The sequence below is a fragment of the Schistocerca piceifrons genome, chromosome X, assembly GCF_021461385.2.
Source record: "Schistocerca piceifrons isolate TAMUIC-IGC-003096 chromosome X, iqSchPice1.1, whole genome shotgun sequence".
In the NCBI taxonomy this organism is placed as follows: Eukaryota; Metazoa; Arthropoda; class Insecta; order Orthoptera; family Acrididae; genus Schistocerca; species Schistocerca piceifrons.
In genome coordinates this window covers 797593546-797612531 of record NC_060149.1, presented here as the reverse complement: position 1 = coordinate 797612531, position 18986 = coordinate 797593546, and the positions used below count along the sequence as shown (strand labels likewise).

General features: G+C 46.7%; 1 protein-coding gene and 1 pseudogene across 1 annotated transcript in view; one reads left to right on the top strand and one right to left on the bottom strand.

Moving 5' to 3' along the window:
- Positions 1-18986, bottom strand: part of LOC124721833 — a 350749-nt gene that overhangs the window by 176041 nt on the left and 155722 nt on the right. The window contains exon 2 of the mRNA XM_047246959.1: positions 1417-1561. Within this exon, the coding sequence (XP_047102915.1) occupies positions 1417-1561 (145 nt within the window). The remainder of the gene's footprint in view (positions 1-1416; positions 1562-18986) is intronic.
- LOC124723342 lies at positions 12051-12167 on the top strand (annotated as a pseudogene).

Genomic DNA, 18986 nt, shown 5'->3' with positions numbered 1-18986 from the left:
TTCTGTCAGTGTGATCATATGATGTATCTGACCCCAGGAATGTGTCAATAAAGTTTCCCTTTCCTGGGACAATGAATTCACGGTGTTCTTATTTCAATTTCCAGGAGTGTATATAAGAAAATATAACCGCATAAAATACAGTAATCTGTCTGTACACTTGATATATTAACGTCCCCATCCGCGTTTTTCTGTCTGTTCGTGAAGACTAATGTGAAGAACAACCGTAGGGATTTTGATACTGTTTTCAACGTTGAATAGACTGATTTACGAGGAAGGTTTTGCGTATATAATTTGTAAGTATTTCATACCAGTTGGCTCATATACGATAATTTAAAGTCCTCCAGCGTCTTTTTCAATTTGCATGTCAAGACTAATCTCAGAAATTACTGTGAGGATTCAGAATACGTTTTTCACTGATAGGCAGTCTGATTCACGACGAATAATTTATTACCACCATCCCAGACAAGTCGTCGTGTCGTATATACTTCGTGCTACCCCTGCGAAGCCGAGGTGGATCGCTAATACAGTACTAGAAAAGAAATACTTGACAGCTGAACACAATGTTACGTATTTTATTAGATACATAGCGTTGTGTGATGGAGGAGACCAGACAGCGAGGTGTTCGGTCTCATCGGATTAGGGAAGGACGGGGAAGGAAAACGGCCGTGCCATTTCAAAGGAACCATCGCGGCATTTGCCTGGAGCGATTTAGGGAAATCACGGAAAACCTAAATCAGGATGGCCGGACGTGGGATTGAACCGTTTCCTCCTGAATGAGAGTCCAGTGTGCTAGCCACTGTGCATTTAATTAGATATGAACATATTTTTGTTTCCAAAGAATCATCTTAATATCCAAGTTCAATATTGCGTTTTAAGGACTAGAATTTCAGTTTTTAGATACAAGTTATTCTTATTTTTTCCGTTATTTTCAAAATTGAAGTATTTCATTGTTTTGTTTTACTTGCTGGAGAGAGGTCTACTAATACCGACTTAAGGAGAATATTTATTTTGAAGAGCAAAGATTTATCTTTGTTCTAAGAAACGACGAAATTTTAGTTTCAAAGTAAAAATGAAAAAACAACAAAAAAGAATAAAAGAACATATTTAAAAAAATTCCTGGTACTGCCATTGATTTTTTTCGTGGTGGGGTTACTAGAGAGAGGTGTATTTAGCACTTGAGGAACTGCTCGAGTGGGAAGTATAGGTTTCCAGGTCTGGGAAGTCGACAACGACAGGTAGAGCTAAGTGCTGACCCCACGGTCCTAAATATCGCATGTAAATGACGCCGCAAGGCAGAGGGTGACACGGTTGCCGCTCAGCACCGTATAGCTGAGCTAGTATACCCACGGGTGTCCGCTTCGGGGTGAGGTGTTGTCCGAAAATGAATCATGACTGCGTCCGCGCAGCCGTGTTTACCTGTGACGGTGTTTGAGGCGCTGTCGGCGCTCCCAGGCGGCCACGGAGGTGAGCACAGCGCGCAGGATCTCCGCGTCGTTCTGCTCGTCGGCCGCCTCCTGCGCAGCCGTCGCCCACGGCGATCCACCGCACTCCGCCTCGAGAGCTGCAACACGCAATACGCCAGTCGTAATCTCCGCGTCGTAGTCGCTACAGTGCAATCTTGCGCAACAATATACACTACTGGATATTAAAATTGCTACACCACTAAGATGACGTGCTACAGACGCGAAATTTAACCGACAGGACGAAGATGCTGTGATATGCAAATGATTACCTTTTCAGAGCAACGAGCTGACATGAGGAAACTTTCCAACCGATTTCACATACACAAACTGCAGTTGACCGGCGTTGCCTGGTGAAGCGTTGTTGTGATATCCCGTGTAAGGAGGAGAAATGCGTACCATCACGTTTCCGACTTTCATAAAGGTCGGATTGTAGCCTATCGCGGTTGCGCGTATCGCCACATTGCTGCTCGCGTTGCTCGAGGTCCAATGACTGTTAGCAGAATATGGAACCGGTGGGTTCAGGAGGGTAATACGGAACGCCGTGCAGGATCCTAATGGCCTCGTATCACTGGCAGTCGAGATGACAGGCATCTTATCTGCATGGGTGTAACGGATCGATCAGCCATGTCTCGATCCCTGAGTCAACAGATGGGGACGTTTGCAAGACAACAACCATCTGCACGAACAGTTCGACGACGTTTGCAGTAGCCTGGACTATCAGCTCGGTGACCGTAGCTGCGGTTACCCTTGACGCTGCATCACAGACAGGAGCGCCTGCGATGGTGTACTCAACGACGAATCTGAGGTCACGAATGGCAAAACGTCATTTTTTCGGATGAATCCAGGTTCTGTTTACAGCATCATGATGGTCGCATCCGTGTTTGTCGACATCGCGGTCAACGCACATTGAAAGCATGTATTCGTCATCGCCATACTGGCGTATCACCTGGCGCGATGGTATGGGGTGCCATTGGTTACCTCTTGTTCACATGGACGGAACTTCGAACAATGGACGTTACATTTCGGATGTGTTACGACCCGTGGCTCTACTCTTCATTCGATCCATGCGAAACCCTACATTTCAGCAGGATAATGCACGACCGCATGTTGCAGGTCCTGTACGGGCCTTTCTGGATACAGAAAACGTTCGACTGCTGCCCTGGCCAGCGCATTCTCCACATCTCTCACCATTTGAAAACGTCTGGTCAATGGTGGCCGAGCAACTGGCTCGTCACAATACACCAGTCACTACTCTTGATGAACTGTGGTACCGTGTTGAAGCTGCATGGGCAGCTGTACCTGTTTAACTCAATGCCCAGGCGTATCAAGGCCGTTATTACGGCAGAGGTACTGATTTCTCAGGATCTATGCACCCAAATTGGGTGAAAATGTAATCACATGTTAGTTCTAGTATAATATAGTTGTCCAATGAATACCCGTTTATCATCTGCATTTCTCTTGGCGAAGCAATTTTAATCGCCAGTAGTGTACAAGAATCCGTACAGATTCAGGATCTCCAGCGTGTGGGTTCTTCTGGAAGAAATTTATGCTCACAGTTCTTACCCTCGTTTCTCTTCTACGTCAATATATATGGACTCCGCAAGCCACCTTATGGTGTGAGGGGGAGCAGGGCTACCTCTCTCTCTCTCTCTCTCTCTCTCTTTCTCTCTCTCTCTCTCTCTCCTCCCGCCGCCTTTCCCAAATGACCATGGGTACAATTACTGTTGGTAAATCTCTGAATGGGCTCTAATCTAATTTCTCTGATTTTCTAGCCCTCAACATTTTGCAAGATCAATACGGGAGGTAGCAATACGTTGTTCCACTCATCAAGAAATGTATGCTCTCGCTCTTTCAGTTGTCAAACATGGTATTTCTAGGTTTTCTTAATCCCCATTACTCACTGTCAACCCAATTACCCATGGCTCACTCATTTACCCTTTCAGACACCACGTAGAATTTCCTGATCCCAAACATTTCGTTACTAAAAATTCCCCTCCTACAATGTCCAATATAATCAATTAACTTTAAACAGAATACGAAGCGAACTACTGTAGTCAGTTTCGACCTGGGAGACTGGTAAATATTTACCCTTATTATATATTATTTGAAGCCAAAAAGAGGCGCATTGCTGTTAATAATATAATTGACATACAAAGTTCCAATTAAGGAAATGGAAAGCCAATATGAAAGTTGCTAACTTTTTATATTAGCGGTTAAATTCCATTAAACTCTTAACATTTATATAGATTAAATACAACATTCTAGAAACTACCAAGCTGCCCCTATTGAAATCCAATCACATTGGTAAACAGTACCCAGAGTCGCAATTCCCATTCCAATGTAACATCTGCATTTTATCACACCCAACGCGGTACCAGGCACGGATCGAACGCGAACGGAAGGGTTATAGAGTATATGACACTCCACCTCCACCAAAAAAAACTTCGCAAACGCATTTGTATTTTTACATAATTCAGTTTTCAAATTTACCAGTGACTTTCAGAAAAGAAAGTAGTATCAAAGCTAATACTCTAAAGAATAGCAAGGAGTTCTAGAAACTTCCAATTATACTGAACCCAGGAAACTTATCAGTTGCAAGGACTTGCTCACATAGCTGGAATTGCAAAAAATGGTGCAAATGGCTCTGAGCACTATGCGATTTAACTTCTGAGGTCATCAGTCGCCTAGAACTTAGAACTAATTAAACCTAACTAACCTAAGGACATCACACACATCCATGCCCGAGGCAGGATTCGAACCTGCGACCGTAGCGGGCGCTCGGCTCCAGACCTGGAATTGCAGACTTACTGGCTACAAAGAATATACCATCTAGGAAAAGGTTCCCATTCACAGACTCACTGTAACCGCCGTCAGCAACAAATCTGTCAGTTCTGAGTGGACAGGTCGGAATGGCAAAACACAGGAAGTTGAGTGGAGCAAGAGAGAGTCTCCACTACGAAAAGAATATCAGAAAGGTCGACCTGCGCCGGCCGGAGTGGCCGTGCGGTTAAAGGCGCTACAGTCTGGAACCGCACGACCGCTACGGTCGCAGGTTCGAATCCTGCCTCGGGCATGGATGTGTGTGATGTCCTTAGGTTAGTTAGGTTTAAGTAGTTCTAAGTTCTAGGGGACTTATGACCACAGCAGTTGAGTCCCATAGTGCTCAGAGCCATTTGAACCATTTTTGGTCGACCTGCGACTGCTACGAATCAGTTCCTCAGCTGTTTGGAGATTGTCGTCTGTGATTAATGTCGATGGCCTGCTTTCCGAATAAACACCACCTATGACTGTGCGGCCTTGGTCAAGTTGTTGTCACCATTTCACTACGACTGGACGCGACTTTACAAAATGGTTCAAATAGATCTGAGCACTATGGCACTTAACATCTAAGGTCATCAGTCACCTAGAACTTAGAACTACTTAAACCTAACTAACCTAAGAACGTCACACACATCAATGCCCTAGGCAGGATTCGAACCTGCGACCGTAGCAGACGCGCGGTACCAGACTGAAGCACCTAGAACTTCTCGGCCACCCCGGCCGGCGCGCGACTTTACATTTGGTCCACATATCGCCAGAATTTCACGGTGAATCTGTGTGCAATGTAGACGGTTTGCCCACAAGGATCGTACTGTCCCGCGTACTTCAACTTTGTAGTATGTTTCCAGCTACTGCCCACACTGTATTACACCTGTTATCCGTACCGCAGCAGTGCTGTCGCTGCACGAAACCCAGAACATGACAACGCACCACTCTTGCTACTCTGTGGCCTTACCGTGGGACATGTGTAACCTACTTTATGAAGTTTGCGCCACATTAACTTCTCAAATTTTCGGACGAGTGCTTACTAAATGGTGTATTTCTCTGAATCACAACTGCTTCGAAGTTATGCTAAAACGAGGTACTAAACGCTGTTATTGTTAATATGGTTATAATAAAACATTTTACACACATCAAATAAAAGTTTTGCATCATGTCGGTTCCGAGAGTTCGGGAACCTGTACGAAAAATTGGAATAGAGATCAACGTAAACATCATTTTCGCCCTTTTTATTGCTCATGAGAACCACACATCGCATGTTGTACCACCATACAGCGAGACCTTCAGAGGTGGTGGTCCAGATTACTGTACAAACTGGTGCCTCTAATACCCAGTAGCACGTCCACTTGCACTGATGCGTGCCTGTATTTGTCGTGGCTTACTAGCCACAAGTTCATCAAGGCACTGTTGGTCCAGATTGTCCCACTCCTCAATATTCGCCGTAGATCCCTCAGAGTGGTTGGTAGGTCGCGTCGTCCGTAAACAGCCGTTTTCAATCTATCCCAGGCATGTTCGATAGTGTTCGCGTCTGGAGAACATGCTGGCCACACTAGTCGAACGATGTCGTTAGACTGTATGTCTAAGGCGTTCGGCCTGTTCGGGTTGCCTCCAAACACGTCTCTGACGATTGTCTGGTTGGAGGCATATGCGACACTCATCGCTGAAGAGAACGAGATGCCAGTGCTGAGCGGTCCATTCGGAATGTTGTTGGGCCCATCTGTACCGCGCTGTATGGTGTCGTGGTTGCAAAGATGGACCTCGCCATGGACGTCGGGAGTGAAGTTGCCACTCAACCTATTGCGAACAGTTTGAGTCTTAACACGACGTCCTGCGGCTGCACGAAAAGCATTGTTCAACATGGTGGCGTTGCTGTTTAGAGTTCCTCCGAGCTATAATCCGTAGGTAGCGGTCATCTACTGCAGTAGTAGCCCTTGGGCGGCCTGGGCGAGGCATGTCATCAACAGTTCCTGTCTCTGTGTATCTCTTCCATGTCCGAACAGCATCGCTTTGGTTCTCTCCGAGAGGCCTGGACACTTCCCTTGTTGAGAGCCCTTCCTGGCAGACAATACGATCTGTGTACCTCCTTTCTGGTGGAATGACTGGAACAGTCAAAAGGACTGTGTCTGTGATACAATACCCACCGTCAACGTCTATGCCGGCCGTTGGTGGCCGAGCGGTTCTAGGCGCTTCAGTCTGGAACCGCGCGACCGCTACGGTCGCAGGTTCGATTCCTGCCTCGGGCATGGATGTGTGTGATGTCCTTAGGTTAGTTAGGTTTAAGTAGTTTTGAGTTCTAGGGGACTGATGACCTGAGATGTTAAGTCCCATAGTGCTCAGAGCCATTTGAACCATTCAACGTCTATCTTCAGGAGTTGTGGGAATTGGGTGATGCAAAACTTGTTTTGGAGCGTGTACGTATTTTATTGATAGTACTAAAATCGTAAGCATATCTGGCACGTTAAAAGTGGACATGATGGCAATTAGTTGAGGTGATGGCAATCATTTTGAGGGTGGAGGGGGAGACAGTAACAAACTGTGTCCCCTTCAGAATCAAACTCTGTACCTGCGAACTAAATCCACCACATAAAAAACCTGAAAGGACTGTTCCCATCCAAAGACACTTTTCTATCCCGCCTGGTAGGCGGCACGTGGTTAGGAATGGGAAAAGGTAATAGAAGTCGGTACTGCAAGAAAATTGTTTACTGGTGCAAAAACAAGGTGATAAATGATTACATATGTTTGTGCGTGGGTGCGATGCTGAAGCGAAGTGTCCTGGCTGGCTGCACCTGATCAAATGGGGTGACGCAGTCGCGGAGTTCGTAGACCTCGACAGCACCGGCTAGACACCGCTGTCGTCGGTGTGGCTCGTAGTGACAACCTAGCAGAGCGGACCTACGTTGTGGCATCGTAGCTATCGATACCACAGACACACCAGTCCAAGCTAAGAATTCCTTACGACTAAACCCCATAACAGATATGTGACCCCTTTTTGTCACAACTGCCTTCCAAAATATACATCTCTTTTAGCGATTCCATAGCCTTCATCAAATTAGCTGGCAGCCCCTGCGTGGCACGGCGACAAAGTCCCAGAATCACTTCCACTTCATTCTTTCTCATCTAGGTATCTTCGCCTAATACCACTCCTGCATTCCCATGTGCATTATATTTAATCCTACAACACCAAATCGATATTAGGAGGACAGCTAGATGCTTTCCTATCACTTCATCTGACAAATTACCTCATTCAACTCCCCAAATCAACTCCCCATCCTACTCCTCATTCCGTTTTCGTGCTTTTGACCTCATTTCATTTGCTCATCTACCTGCAGCCGGTTATCAAGCCTCCAGACATAACCCTGCAGCTGAAGTATAGAAACACTGACATCATCCGGTTTAATCGAAGCCGCAAGGCCCACATATCAAAACAATTATCATCACACAGTGGTTTATAAGCACCCATGTTCCATTAACGAATGTAACTCAAGAATGTCTTAAAAACGTAATATAATAAACAGTACAGTCTGCCTCATTTTATAGTGATTCGCAAGTATGATTTTCTCTCTCTACTGCGTGATAATTCAACTAATGTGAGAGTAGTCCACAGACCACTGCTGAGAACAGTGATACCTTAGCGAAGGAGTGTTTTTTGTTTGTGCCTCAATGGTCGGGTACAAGTCTTTCAATTCGACTCCACTTCGACGACTTGCGTGTCCATAATTAACCCCAGTTATCCAATCGGGGAAAGGGACCTACAGTTTAATGTAGAATCCAAAACACGTGTCGTTCCTGGCGACTCCTCATATCGTTGAGAGATGAAGGCTAAATTAAAATTAAAACTGAAAGTTTCCGTGGTCCGCCTGGGATTCGATCCCACGACTTCTCGATGTACAGGTACGCACTTTATCGCTAGACAACCAAGCCCGTCACCGAAAGGACGAAAACGTTGCATTAGAGTTTTAAGAGGGGCATTCAATAAATAATGCAACAAATTTGTTTCCTTGGCCAATTTAGGTTGAAAAAATGCGGATTTTTTGTGAGACCCCATGGAATATTCCCTCATCAGCTCCTATAGTTTCATGAAGTTCCTACAGGGGGCGGCGCTATACGTAACCTTCAAAATGGCGTCTCTAACGGTGATACTTTCCAAGCAGACAGTTTTCATTAAGTTTTTTGGCGGAAAATCAGGGCATCGTATACGTTCATAGGTGCTTGCAGAATGTCTATGGAGACCTGGCATAGAACAGAAGCATGGTCAATTGTTATGCGAGGTGTCTGTCATCATTGAAACAAGGTCGCGCAACCTATAAGATATCACGTGTGCCGGCCAGCCGCACATAACTGTGACTACTACAACGTTGCAACGTGCGGACACTCTCATTTGAGATGATGGGTAACAATCAACCACCTTGCTGCTTAACAGGACATCTCAGTTGGTGGTGCAGACACACCCGTCCGCCAGTTGGAGTACACAAGAGTGTGTGCCCGCTGGGTTTCCTACACGCCTAATAGAAGACCATAAAGATCAACGAAGAACCATCTGTGCGGAATTGCTTGCGCATTGCGAGACTGATCGTGACAATTTTTTGTCGAATATCGTCACAGGCGATGAAGCATAGGTCCATCACATCGAACCGGAAACAAAACGCTAATCCATGGAGTGGCGATATACTACCTCTGCGCCGAACAAAAGATTAAAAATCAGTAACATCATGACGATGGCCTTGTGGGACTCTGATGTCCTCCCTCATGGTGCAACGATCAATTTTGAAGTGTACTGTGCTACCCTCAGGAAACTGAAGACACAACTTCAGCGTGTTCGTTGCCACAAAAGTGCAAACGAACTTCTTTTCGATAATAACTGTGGTGTTACCGCCAGACACCACACTTGCTAGGTGGTAGCCGTTAGTCGGACACGCGTGTCGCCACTATCAGTGATTGCAGACCGAGCGCCGCCACACGGCAGGTCTAGTCTAGAGAGACTCCCCAGCACTCGCCCCAGTTGTACAGCCGACCTTGCTAGCGATGGTTCACTGTCTACAAACGCTCTCATTTGCCGAGGCGACAGTTTAGCATAGCCTTCAGCTACGTCATATGCTACGACCTAGCAAGGTGCCATATTCAGTTACTATTCTGAACAGATAATATTGTGAATCATGTACCGCCAAGAGCGACGTTCATCATTAATGGATTAAAGTTAAGTATCAAACGCTTTCTGAATTCTCATTCCTTGTCATGTTCCAGACCTCACGTCAGAATAGTTCTTCCCCCCTCACGCCAGCCTGCATGAGCTAAGACACGTGCATTTCGGCCTCCACTAGTAACACGGTGTTGGCTCTTCTGCCAACACAAAAATAACACAAGGCCTCGCACTAGTCTACGCGCCCGAGAGGAGCTCACAAAGGTTTCTTGGACCGTTCTTCCTCATCCACCCTACCACCCAGATCTCGCACATTCCGACTTCATTTGTTTGGCCCAATGAAGTTTGCACTCCGCAGGAAGCAGTACGTGGACGATGCGGAGGTTATTGATGCAGCAAGACATTGGCTCCGACGTCGATTGGTACGAGTACAACGAAGGCAGACACAAGCTGGTATTGGGTAGAGATAGGGAGGGAAATTGGGTGTGTCTTTTCCAGCGGGGTCACTCTCGCATGGCACAGTGGAAAATGGGAGGATAGTCGTATGCTCGATATTTTTTCCCATGTTCACTCGACTGAGCCACTAAGATCATGTACAAGGAAGACTTCGTGGTTATATGGTAATAGAAACATGAGAGGCCGGCGAGCAGGCAGCGAAGTGTGGAACTGGTGGCGGCTCGTTCCTGGAGCTCGTGTGGGCTGGCGTGCCGCTTTCTGCTTTCTGCACGGCTTCCCGACACTGGAGAGAGCCGCCGCTCATATCTGCCACATCTTCTTCGTCTTGCGTCACACGATGACGGCCAGACTACCTTACTACATCCATACGCACAGCAAGTTGCAGAGGTTTTCAGCTTTCATTCCAATGAAAGTCAGTTTCCTCGCAGCTGTATTTTTTTAAATTTCATTTTCATGTTTATCTCATCAGTGTGCAGTCAATTTTATAATACTGCTCATCTTCAGGTACCTGCTATGCATGCTTTATGAATCGAACGCCGTAAGTATCGTAATTGTCGTTCCATTAAGCGAGGCGCCTTTATCCTCGTCAGTGCTGAGTTTAGATTTAGTGAATGAGAAGTTTATACTGGTGGTCATTGTATTGTTGAGGACTAAATAAGACTAAAAAACTAATTTTTTTAAGAAAACTGGTGTGATTCAACTAAATTTGAGGACAAGTTCTAAGCGAATATTATTTATGTTACAAATAATTATAAGAAAATAACGTGGAGGGACACGTACAGCACAAAAGCGTATAGGCCGACCTCGTCTGTTGAATGACAGAGACTGCCGACAGTTGAAGAGGGTCGTAATGGGTAACAGGCAAACATCTGTCCAGACCATCACACAGGAATTCCAAACTGCATCAGGATCCACTGCAAATACTATGACAGTTCGGCGGGAGGTGAGAAAACTTCGATTTCATGGTCGAAGGTTGCTCATAAGCCACATATCATGCCGGCAAACGCCAAACGACGCCTCGTTCGGTGTAAGGAGCGTAAACATTGGACGATTGAACAGTGGAATAACATTGTGTGGAGTGACGAATCATGGTGCACAATGTGGTGATCCGATGTAAGGGTGTGGGTATGGCGAATGCACGGTGAACGCCATCGGCCAGCGTGTGTAGTGCCAACAGTAAACTTCGGAGGCGGTGGTGTTATGGTGTGGTCATGTTTTTCATGGAGAGGGCTTGCATCCCTTGTTTTTTTTGCGTGGCACTATCACAGCACAGGCCTACACTGACGTTTTAAGCGCCTTCTTGCTTCCCACTGTTGAAGAGAAATTCGGAGATCGCGATTGCATCTTCAACACGATCGAGCACCTGTTCACGGCCTGTGGCGGAGTGGTTACACGACAATAACATCCCTGTAATGTTTTGGAACGCCAACTTCGTGCCAGGCCTCATCGACCGACATCGATACCTCTCCTCAGTGCAGCACTCCGTGAAGAATGGGCTGCCATTCCACCCAAGAAACCTTCCAGCACCTGATTGAACGTATGCCTGCGAGAGTGGAAGCTGTCATCAAGGCCAAGGGTGGACCAACACCATTACCGATGGAGGATGCCACGAACGTGTAAGTCATTTTCAGCCGGTGTCCGGATACTTCTGATCACATGTGTATCTCTGTCTTCTCTGCCCAGTCTGAGTTGGATTGTGTTGTTTGGGGAAGGAGACCAGACAGCGAGGTCATCGGTCTCATCGGATTAGGGAAGGACGCGGAAGGAAGTCGGCCGTGCCCTCTCAAAGGAACCATCCCAGCATTTGGCTGGAGCGATTTAGGAAAATCACGGAAAACCTAAATGAGGATGGCAGGACGCGGGATTGAACCGTCGTCCTCCCGAATGCGAGTCCAGGTGCTAGCCACGCCCAGTCTGAACTTAACGAGTTCGCTCTGACTACCTTGCAAAGAAGCGGCCATTGTATATACTTCCTCCCAGTACAGCATCAAGAGCTTTGTTACCAAGTATGTGCCGTACCTTCCTTCAGCTACCTCCCTCGCTCATGTCATTGACAGTTTTAAGAAATATATCTAAAAATGTCGATGACAAACATTTTCTCAGTATACACGTCCTGCTCCCTGCACGGTTTACTTTATTTCTAGAATTATTTTTCTTAAGCATCCTACAATACAGCCAACGGCCTTCCGCAGTGGTAACACCGGTTCCCGTCAGATCACAGAAGTTAAGCGCTGTCGGGCTGGGCTAGCACTTGGATGGGTGACCGTCCGGTCTGCCGAGCACTGTTGGCTAGCGGGGTGCCCTCAGCCCTTGTGAAGCAAACTGAGGAGCTACTTGATTGGGAAGTAGCGGCTCCGGTCTCAGAAACTGACATACGGCCGGGAGAGCGGTGGTGTGTTGACCACATGCTCCTCATATCCACATCCGGTGGCGCCAATGGGCTGAGGATGACACGGCGGCCGGTCGGTACCGCTGGGCCTTCATCGCCTGTTCGGGAGGAGTTTAGTTTAGTATGCTACAATACAATACTGCAGTCTTAATAAATCTTAAGAAAATTCTACTTCTTGTTGCTATTCTTCCGTCGTTCACCTCTATTTCTCCTCCTCCTCCTCCTCCTCCTCCTCCTCCTAAATTCGTCCTCCTCCTCCTTCTCTTGTAGCGATGGTTCATCAGGTATTTGAGATTACTGCTGCGAGATACACCGTCTGCCGTTACACTCATAGGCGTTTGTACATCCATTTCGTGCCAACACCTTATGTTTTACAATGACTGGAGGCTCCCTCCTCGTCCTCGGATTTCTAATGTTTGCCCTCTGGGAACAAATTAAAGTATTCCTCTTATTCCTGCATCTGCATTCTCGTTAACTGCTTGTTCAGCCCCTACGCGTAATGTTCTGCAATATCCCAACTGCTTCGTGTTACTAACTGCAAATTACAAAAAAATTTAAATGCTTCTGAGCACTATGGGACTTAACTTCTGAGGTCACCAGTCTCCTAGAACTTAGAACTACTTAAACCTAACTAACCTAAGGACGTCAGACACATCCATGCCCGAGGCAGGATTCGAACCTGCGACCGTAGCGGTCGCGCGGTTCCAGACTGTAGCGCCTAGAACCGCTCGGCCACCCAGGCCCCAAACAGTCCTACAGGTACGTCTTATTACACACCAACGAAGAACGTAAAAGCATTTATAATGATGAAATATAAAACATATATCGAATTTATAACGGCCTTTTTAAGGAATAAACTCCCATGCTACTGCAAGAATATAAATATTTGGCAGAAACACAAAATGGAAACGAGAAATGCAATCCTAGGAATACTAAGCAATATAGCAACGAAACCTGGCAACCAAAACTGAAATTCTATTCAAGCACATCAGCGATATGATTGTCAACTGAAAATATTTGTTGAATTTTCATGGTTTACAGTTTTTATGGGTTTTCCATCTTGAGCTTATAGCAGTTTAATTAAAGAGAATCGCGTTTCTCTGTCATTTATGAAGCATCTTCCGTGGTTATTCTGAAAGTTCGGGATATGCACTATGGCTCAAAATTTTTCGAACGCCCTGAAAGTAAGATAAAAAAAAGCTAGTTATCACATTCAAATACGAATTAGCCTTGTTCTTTCCCCAGTGTCATGCTCAATATATTGTTTAAGAGTAGTGGTCCATGGTTTTAAATGCCGCTAATTTTGTATTGTGGTGGCATAATACACACATCAAAAAAGTTTTGCATCAGCACGGTTTCCAGAACTCCTGAAGATAGATGCTGACCGTGGATATCGTATCACAGACACAGTCCCTTTTATTGTTCAGAGATGTCATTAAACACGCCCAAAGATATAAACAACCATGCATGAACAGGGCCTATTAAACGGTGAGGGTCCGACAGCCGATTACTTCCAGTCATTTCACCAGGAAGGAGGTACGCGGTTCATGTTGTCTGTAGTTCAAACGTGGCTAGACGGTCAATACCGCGGTTCGATCGCGTCCGCATTATTGCTTTGTGCCAGGAGGGCTCTCAACAGGAGAAATGTCCAGGCGTCTCGGAGTGAACCAAAGCGATGTTGTTCGGACATGGAGGAGATACAGAGAGACAGGAACTGCCGATAACATGCCTCGCACAGGCCGCCCAAGGTCTACTACTGCAGTGGATGACAGCTACCTACGGATAATGGCTCGGAGGAACCCTGACACTAACGCCACCATGTTGAATAATGCTTTTCGTGCAGCCACAGGACGTCGTGTTACGACTCAAACTGTGCGCAATAGGCTGCATGATGCGCAACTTCACTCCCGACGTCAATGGCGAGGTCCATCTTTGCAACCACGACACCATGCAGCGCGGTACAGATGGGCCCAACAACGTGCCGAATGGACCGATCAGCATTGGCATCACGTTCTCTTCGCCGAAGAGTGTCGCATCAACCAGACAACCGTCGTAGACGTGTTTGGAGGCAACCCGGTCAGGCTGAGCGCCTTACACACACTGTCCAGCGAGTGCAGCAAGGTGGAGGTTCCCTGGTGTTTAGGGGTGGCATTGCGTGGGGCCGTCGTACGCCACTGGTGGTCATGCAAGGCGCCGTAACGGCTGTACGATACGTGAATGCCGTCCTCCATCCGATAGTGCGACCATATTGGCAAGGCATTCGTCTTCATGGACGACAATTCGCGCCCCATCGTACACATCTTGTGAATGACTTCCTTCACGGTAACGACAACGCTCGACTAGAGAGGCCTGCATGTTCTCCAGAAATAAACCCTACCGAATATGCCTGGGATAGATTGAAAAGGGCTGTTTAGGGACGACGTGACACACCAACCACTCTCAGGGATCTACGCCGAATCGCTGTTGAGGAGTGGGACAATCTGGACCAACAGTGCCTTGATGGGCGGGGGGAGCGAGGGAGGGAGGGATGGATGGAGAGGGAGAGGAAGGGAGGGAGGGAGAGAGAGAGAGAGAGAGAGAGAGAGAGAGATTAGAAGATGGGGGATCGTAGTGGGTGAACGTGTGTGGGTGCGTATGTGTGTTTGTGGATGTGTGTGTGTGTGAGTTAATGTAAATTAGCGAAAATGTCTAACAAGAAGGGAAAAAAAGCAGTGGTTTGGAGAACACAGTGTCAGAAACACCGTCAGTAGTTTGCCTCCAACTTTAAAAACAAAACGCTTTTTTTAATCCAAAATAACCAAAAGTGTACAAACACATGTATCGATTTTGCAGAATAGCTATGGAAGATGCTTTATAAAGAAAAGCGAAACGCGTCTGGTCTAAGACAGAAAAACCAATAATAACTGTATTTAACAGCTGCTTCGACAGACGGCCATGAAAACAAGCATATTACTTCATGCTTTATTGTAGGCACAGTATTTCGAAGTCACAACTTTTGTGCCGGCCAGAGTGGCCGAGCCGTTCTAGGCGCTACAGTGTGGAACCGCGCGACCGCTACGGTCGCAGGTTCGAATCCTGCCTCGGGCATGGATGTGTGTGATGTCCTCAGGCTAGTTAGGTTTAAGTAGTTCTAAGTTCTAGGGGACTGATGACCAGAGCAGTTAAGTCCTATAGTGCTCAGAGCCATTTGAACCATCACAACTTTTGTATTGCGTAAATCAAAGCAAAGCAAAACTCCAAGTTCTGGCCCTGATGAGCCAGTCGGCGTCGATCGACCACCGTGTCATCCTCTAGCGACGGCATCTTTGGAGATATTGTACAGTGGAGGTTCGAATCATCCCTCGGGCATGGGTGTGTGTGTGTTTGTCCTTAGGATAATTTAGGTTTAGTAGTGTGTTAGCTTAGGGACTGATGATCTTAGCAGTTAAGTCCCATAAGATTTCAGACACATTAGAACTTTTTTTTTTTTTTTTAGATATTGTATGGAGGGGCATGGGTCGGCACACCGCTCCGCTTTCTTGACATAGGAGCCGCTAGTTCTAACTCAAGTAGCTTCTCAAATGCCTGCCCGAGGCTGAGTACCCCTTGTACCAAGGAAAAAGTCTCTGGCAGTATCGGGAATCGAACCCGTGTGTCGCACAGAGTAGCCAGACACGCTGACCACTGACCTACAGATGCGATCTGTATTGTGTAATGAGAATGCCCAAGGCGAGTTGTCGATTAGTTTCTAAGAACGGACAGCGAAGCATATGTCCATGTTGTCTTACGAAAAGCTATGTCAGCATTTGTCTGAGGGTTTCAGAGAAATTACGTGGAACCTTTATCAGGACAGATATAGTAGGATCAAGACTGCGCTCCTCCCCGTAAACTAATAGTATTAGTTCTGTCTTATCTGTAAATTACAAGACCTGGAAACTAGAAGATGAATAGATGTACCAGAGGTAACAACGTTCTCATTTGGTCTCCTCGCTGCGGACATCTTACTCCACATATCACGCAGAGATGCAAGTGAGGAACGCACTAGAAACTGACCAGTAGGTCTATCGACCTAATCAGCTGGGGTATGACCCACAAGCGCAATATAAATCAGATTAATTTCAGCGTTCGGTAGTTTACCGTCAGGCACCTTAATAACCCCTACTGCATCCCCGTTTGACGATTAAGATTTTAGTTTCCTGTGGTTTCCCTAAATCGCTCAAAGCGATTCTTGGCACGTTTCATTTGAAAAATTCACAGTTGATTTCCTTTCCCATCCTTGTCCAATCGTAGCTAGTTTTGTGTCTCTAATGATATTGTCATCGACGCGATGTTAAAAATTAATTCTTCCTTGCTTAACAAGTGAAAAATTATCGTCGATGGTGACAACGCAAGGCCGTGTTGTTATGCGACTAATATCGCACATAGTCAGCACCGATGGGTCACACGTCATCGCGTAAACAACGAAAGTAAAGATCAATGTTCCTCCCATCAACCTCACTATAGAACCTGTGAGTCTACATGCATCTTGTCGTCGTCTTAGCGAGAACATGTAACATGACTGAAGCTTTTGAGATGTGTTTCCATTTAGTTTATTACTCGTACACTGCACAGCTTTCTTGGAGACGGGGCCGGCCGCGGTGGCCGTGCGGTTCTGGCGCTGCAGTCCGGAACCGCGGGACTGCTACGGTCGCAGGTTCGAATCCTGCCTCGGGCATGGGTGTGTGTGATGTCCTTAGGTTAGTTAGGTTTAAGTAGTTCTAAGTTCTAGGGGACTTATGACCTAAGATGTTGAGTCCCATAGTGCTCAGAGTCATTTGAACCATCTTGGAGACGGAGCCCCTATAATTGAACCAGTAACCTTTCGATAAGAATATGAATGCAGAACCGCGTGCCTGGGCCTACGGAAAGCGCTATCACGCTCACGCTCGAATTTCGCTGACGAGGATGTTGCAAACGACGCGGGATGAAGGCGCCGGGCAGAATGTGGCTCAGAGGGCGGTGAAAGCGACGCTGCCTAACTGGGCTGATCCGTATGCCATTGTTTGAATAGCACTTTCAGTCGCGCTCTACTTTCTCATTCGCAGATTCCTTAATGGTCGCTAAACGACAGAACAACGTCACGTCACCGCTTCTGGTTGGTTGGTTTCGACTGCAGAAAGACGTGTTAATTTCTTTCGAATTCGAGATGTTCACGACTATAGCCTTAATCGGGACGATTTTGGTTTGAAGGCAATTGTATCTATTTTCACGTCTTTCCCTCCTCCCCTCCCCTCTCTCTCTCTGTTATAGTTGCGATTTGACAGTTGTGTTTACATCTTAGTACTTTCCCCATGCGCAGTACGCAGCGGAACTACAGGACGTCGCACTCCAATTCTCTGTTCTCAAAGTGGCATACAGTTCCATATTTTTGACAAATATGCTTCGTGCTCCATTCGTCCAGGATATCTGTATCAAATCGATCATTCATTTTAGGTTATCTGCAATACATTACGACTTATTTATCCTGTCTTTTACGATTTGGTGTAAGCACTAACTATCATACTTTATTGCGCTTACTACTACATACATCCATAAGCTTTCCTATTATTCCTTTTCTTCTCATTAAATATACAAATTTCTGATGTATTAATACTGTAATATCATTTCCGATTGATTTACTCCACCTAATAGTATTTAGTACTTGTTTTGGGTTCAAAAAGGGTTCAATGGCTCTGAGCACTATGGGACTTAACGTCTGAGGTCATCAGTCCCCTAGAACTTAAAACTACTTAAACCTAACTAATCTAAGGACATCACACACATACATGCCCGAGGCAGGATTCGAACCTGCGAACGTAGCGGTCGCGCGGTTCCAGACTGTAGCGCCTAGAACCGCTCGGCCACACCATGAATCCTGCAGGGCTGTCCATAAATCCGCAAGACTATGGGAAGGGGGGGTGGGGGTTGAGATCTCTTCTGAACAGCACGTTGCAGGGCATAAGGCATCCCAGATATGCTCAACAATGTTCATGTCTGGGGAGTTTGGGGGCCAATGGAAGTGTTTAATCTCAGAACAATGTTTCTGGAGCCACTCTGGCAATTCCGGACGTGTGCACTGTCGCATTGTCCTGCTGGAATTGCCCAAGTCCGTTGGAATGCACAATGGACATCAGCGGATCCAGGTGATCAGACAGGATGCTTAAGTACGTGTCACGTGTCAGAGTCGTATCTAGACGTATCAGGGGTCCCAAATCATTCCAACTGCACAAGGCCCACACCATTACTGAGCCTCCACCAGCTTGAACAGTCCCCTGCTGACATACAGGGTCCATGGGTTCATGAGGTTGCCCCCATACCCGTACACATCCATCCACTCGATACAATTTGAAACGAGACTCGTCCGACCAGGCAACATACACTCCTGGAAATGGAAAAAAGAACACATTGACACCGGTGTGTCAGACCCACCATACTTGCTCCGGACACTGCGAGAGGGCTGTACAAGCAATGATCACACGCACGGCACAGCGGACACACCAGGAACCGCGGTGTTGGCCGTCGAATGGCGCTAGCTGCGCAGCGTTTGTGCACCGCCGCCGTCAGTGTCAGCCAGTTTGCCGTGGCATACGGAGCTCCATCGCAGTCTTTAACACTGGTAGCATGCCGCGACAGCGTGGACGTGAACCGTATGTGCAGTTGACGGACTTTGAGCGAGGGCGTATAGTGGGCATGCGGGAGGCCGGGTGGACGTACCGCCGAATTG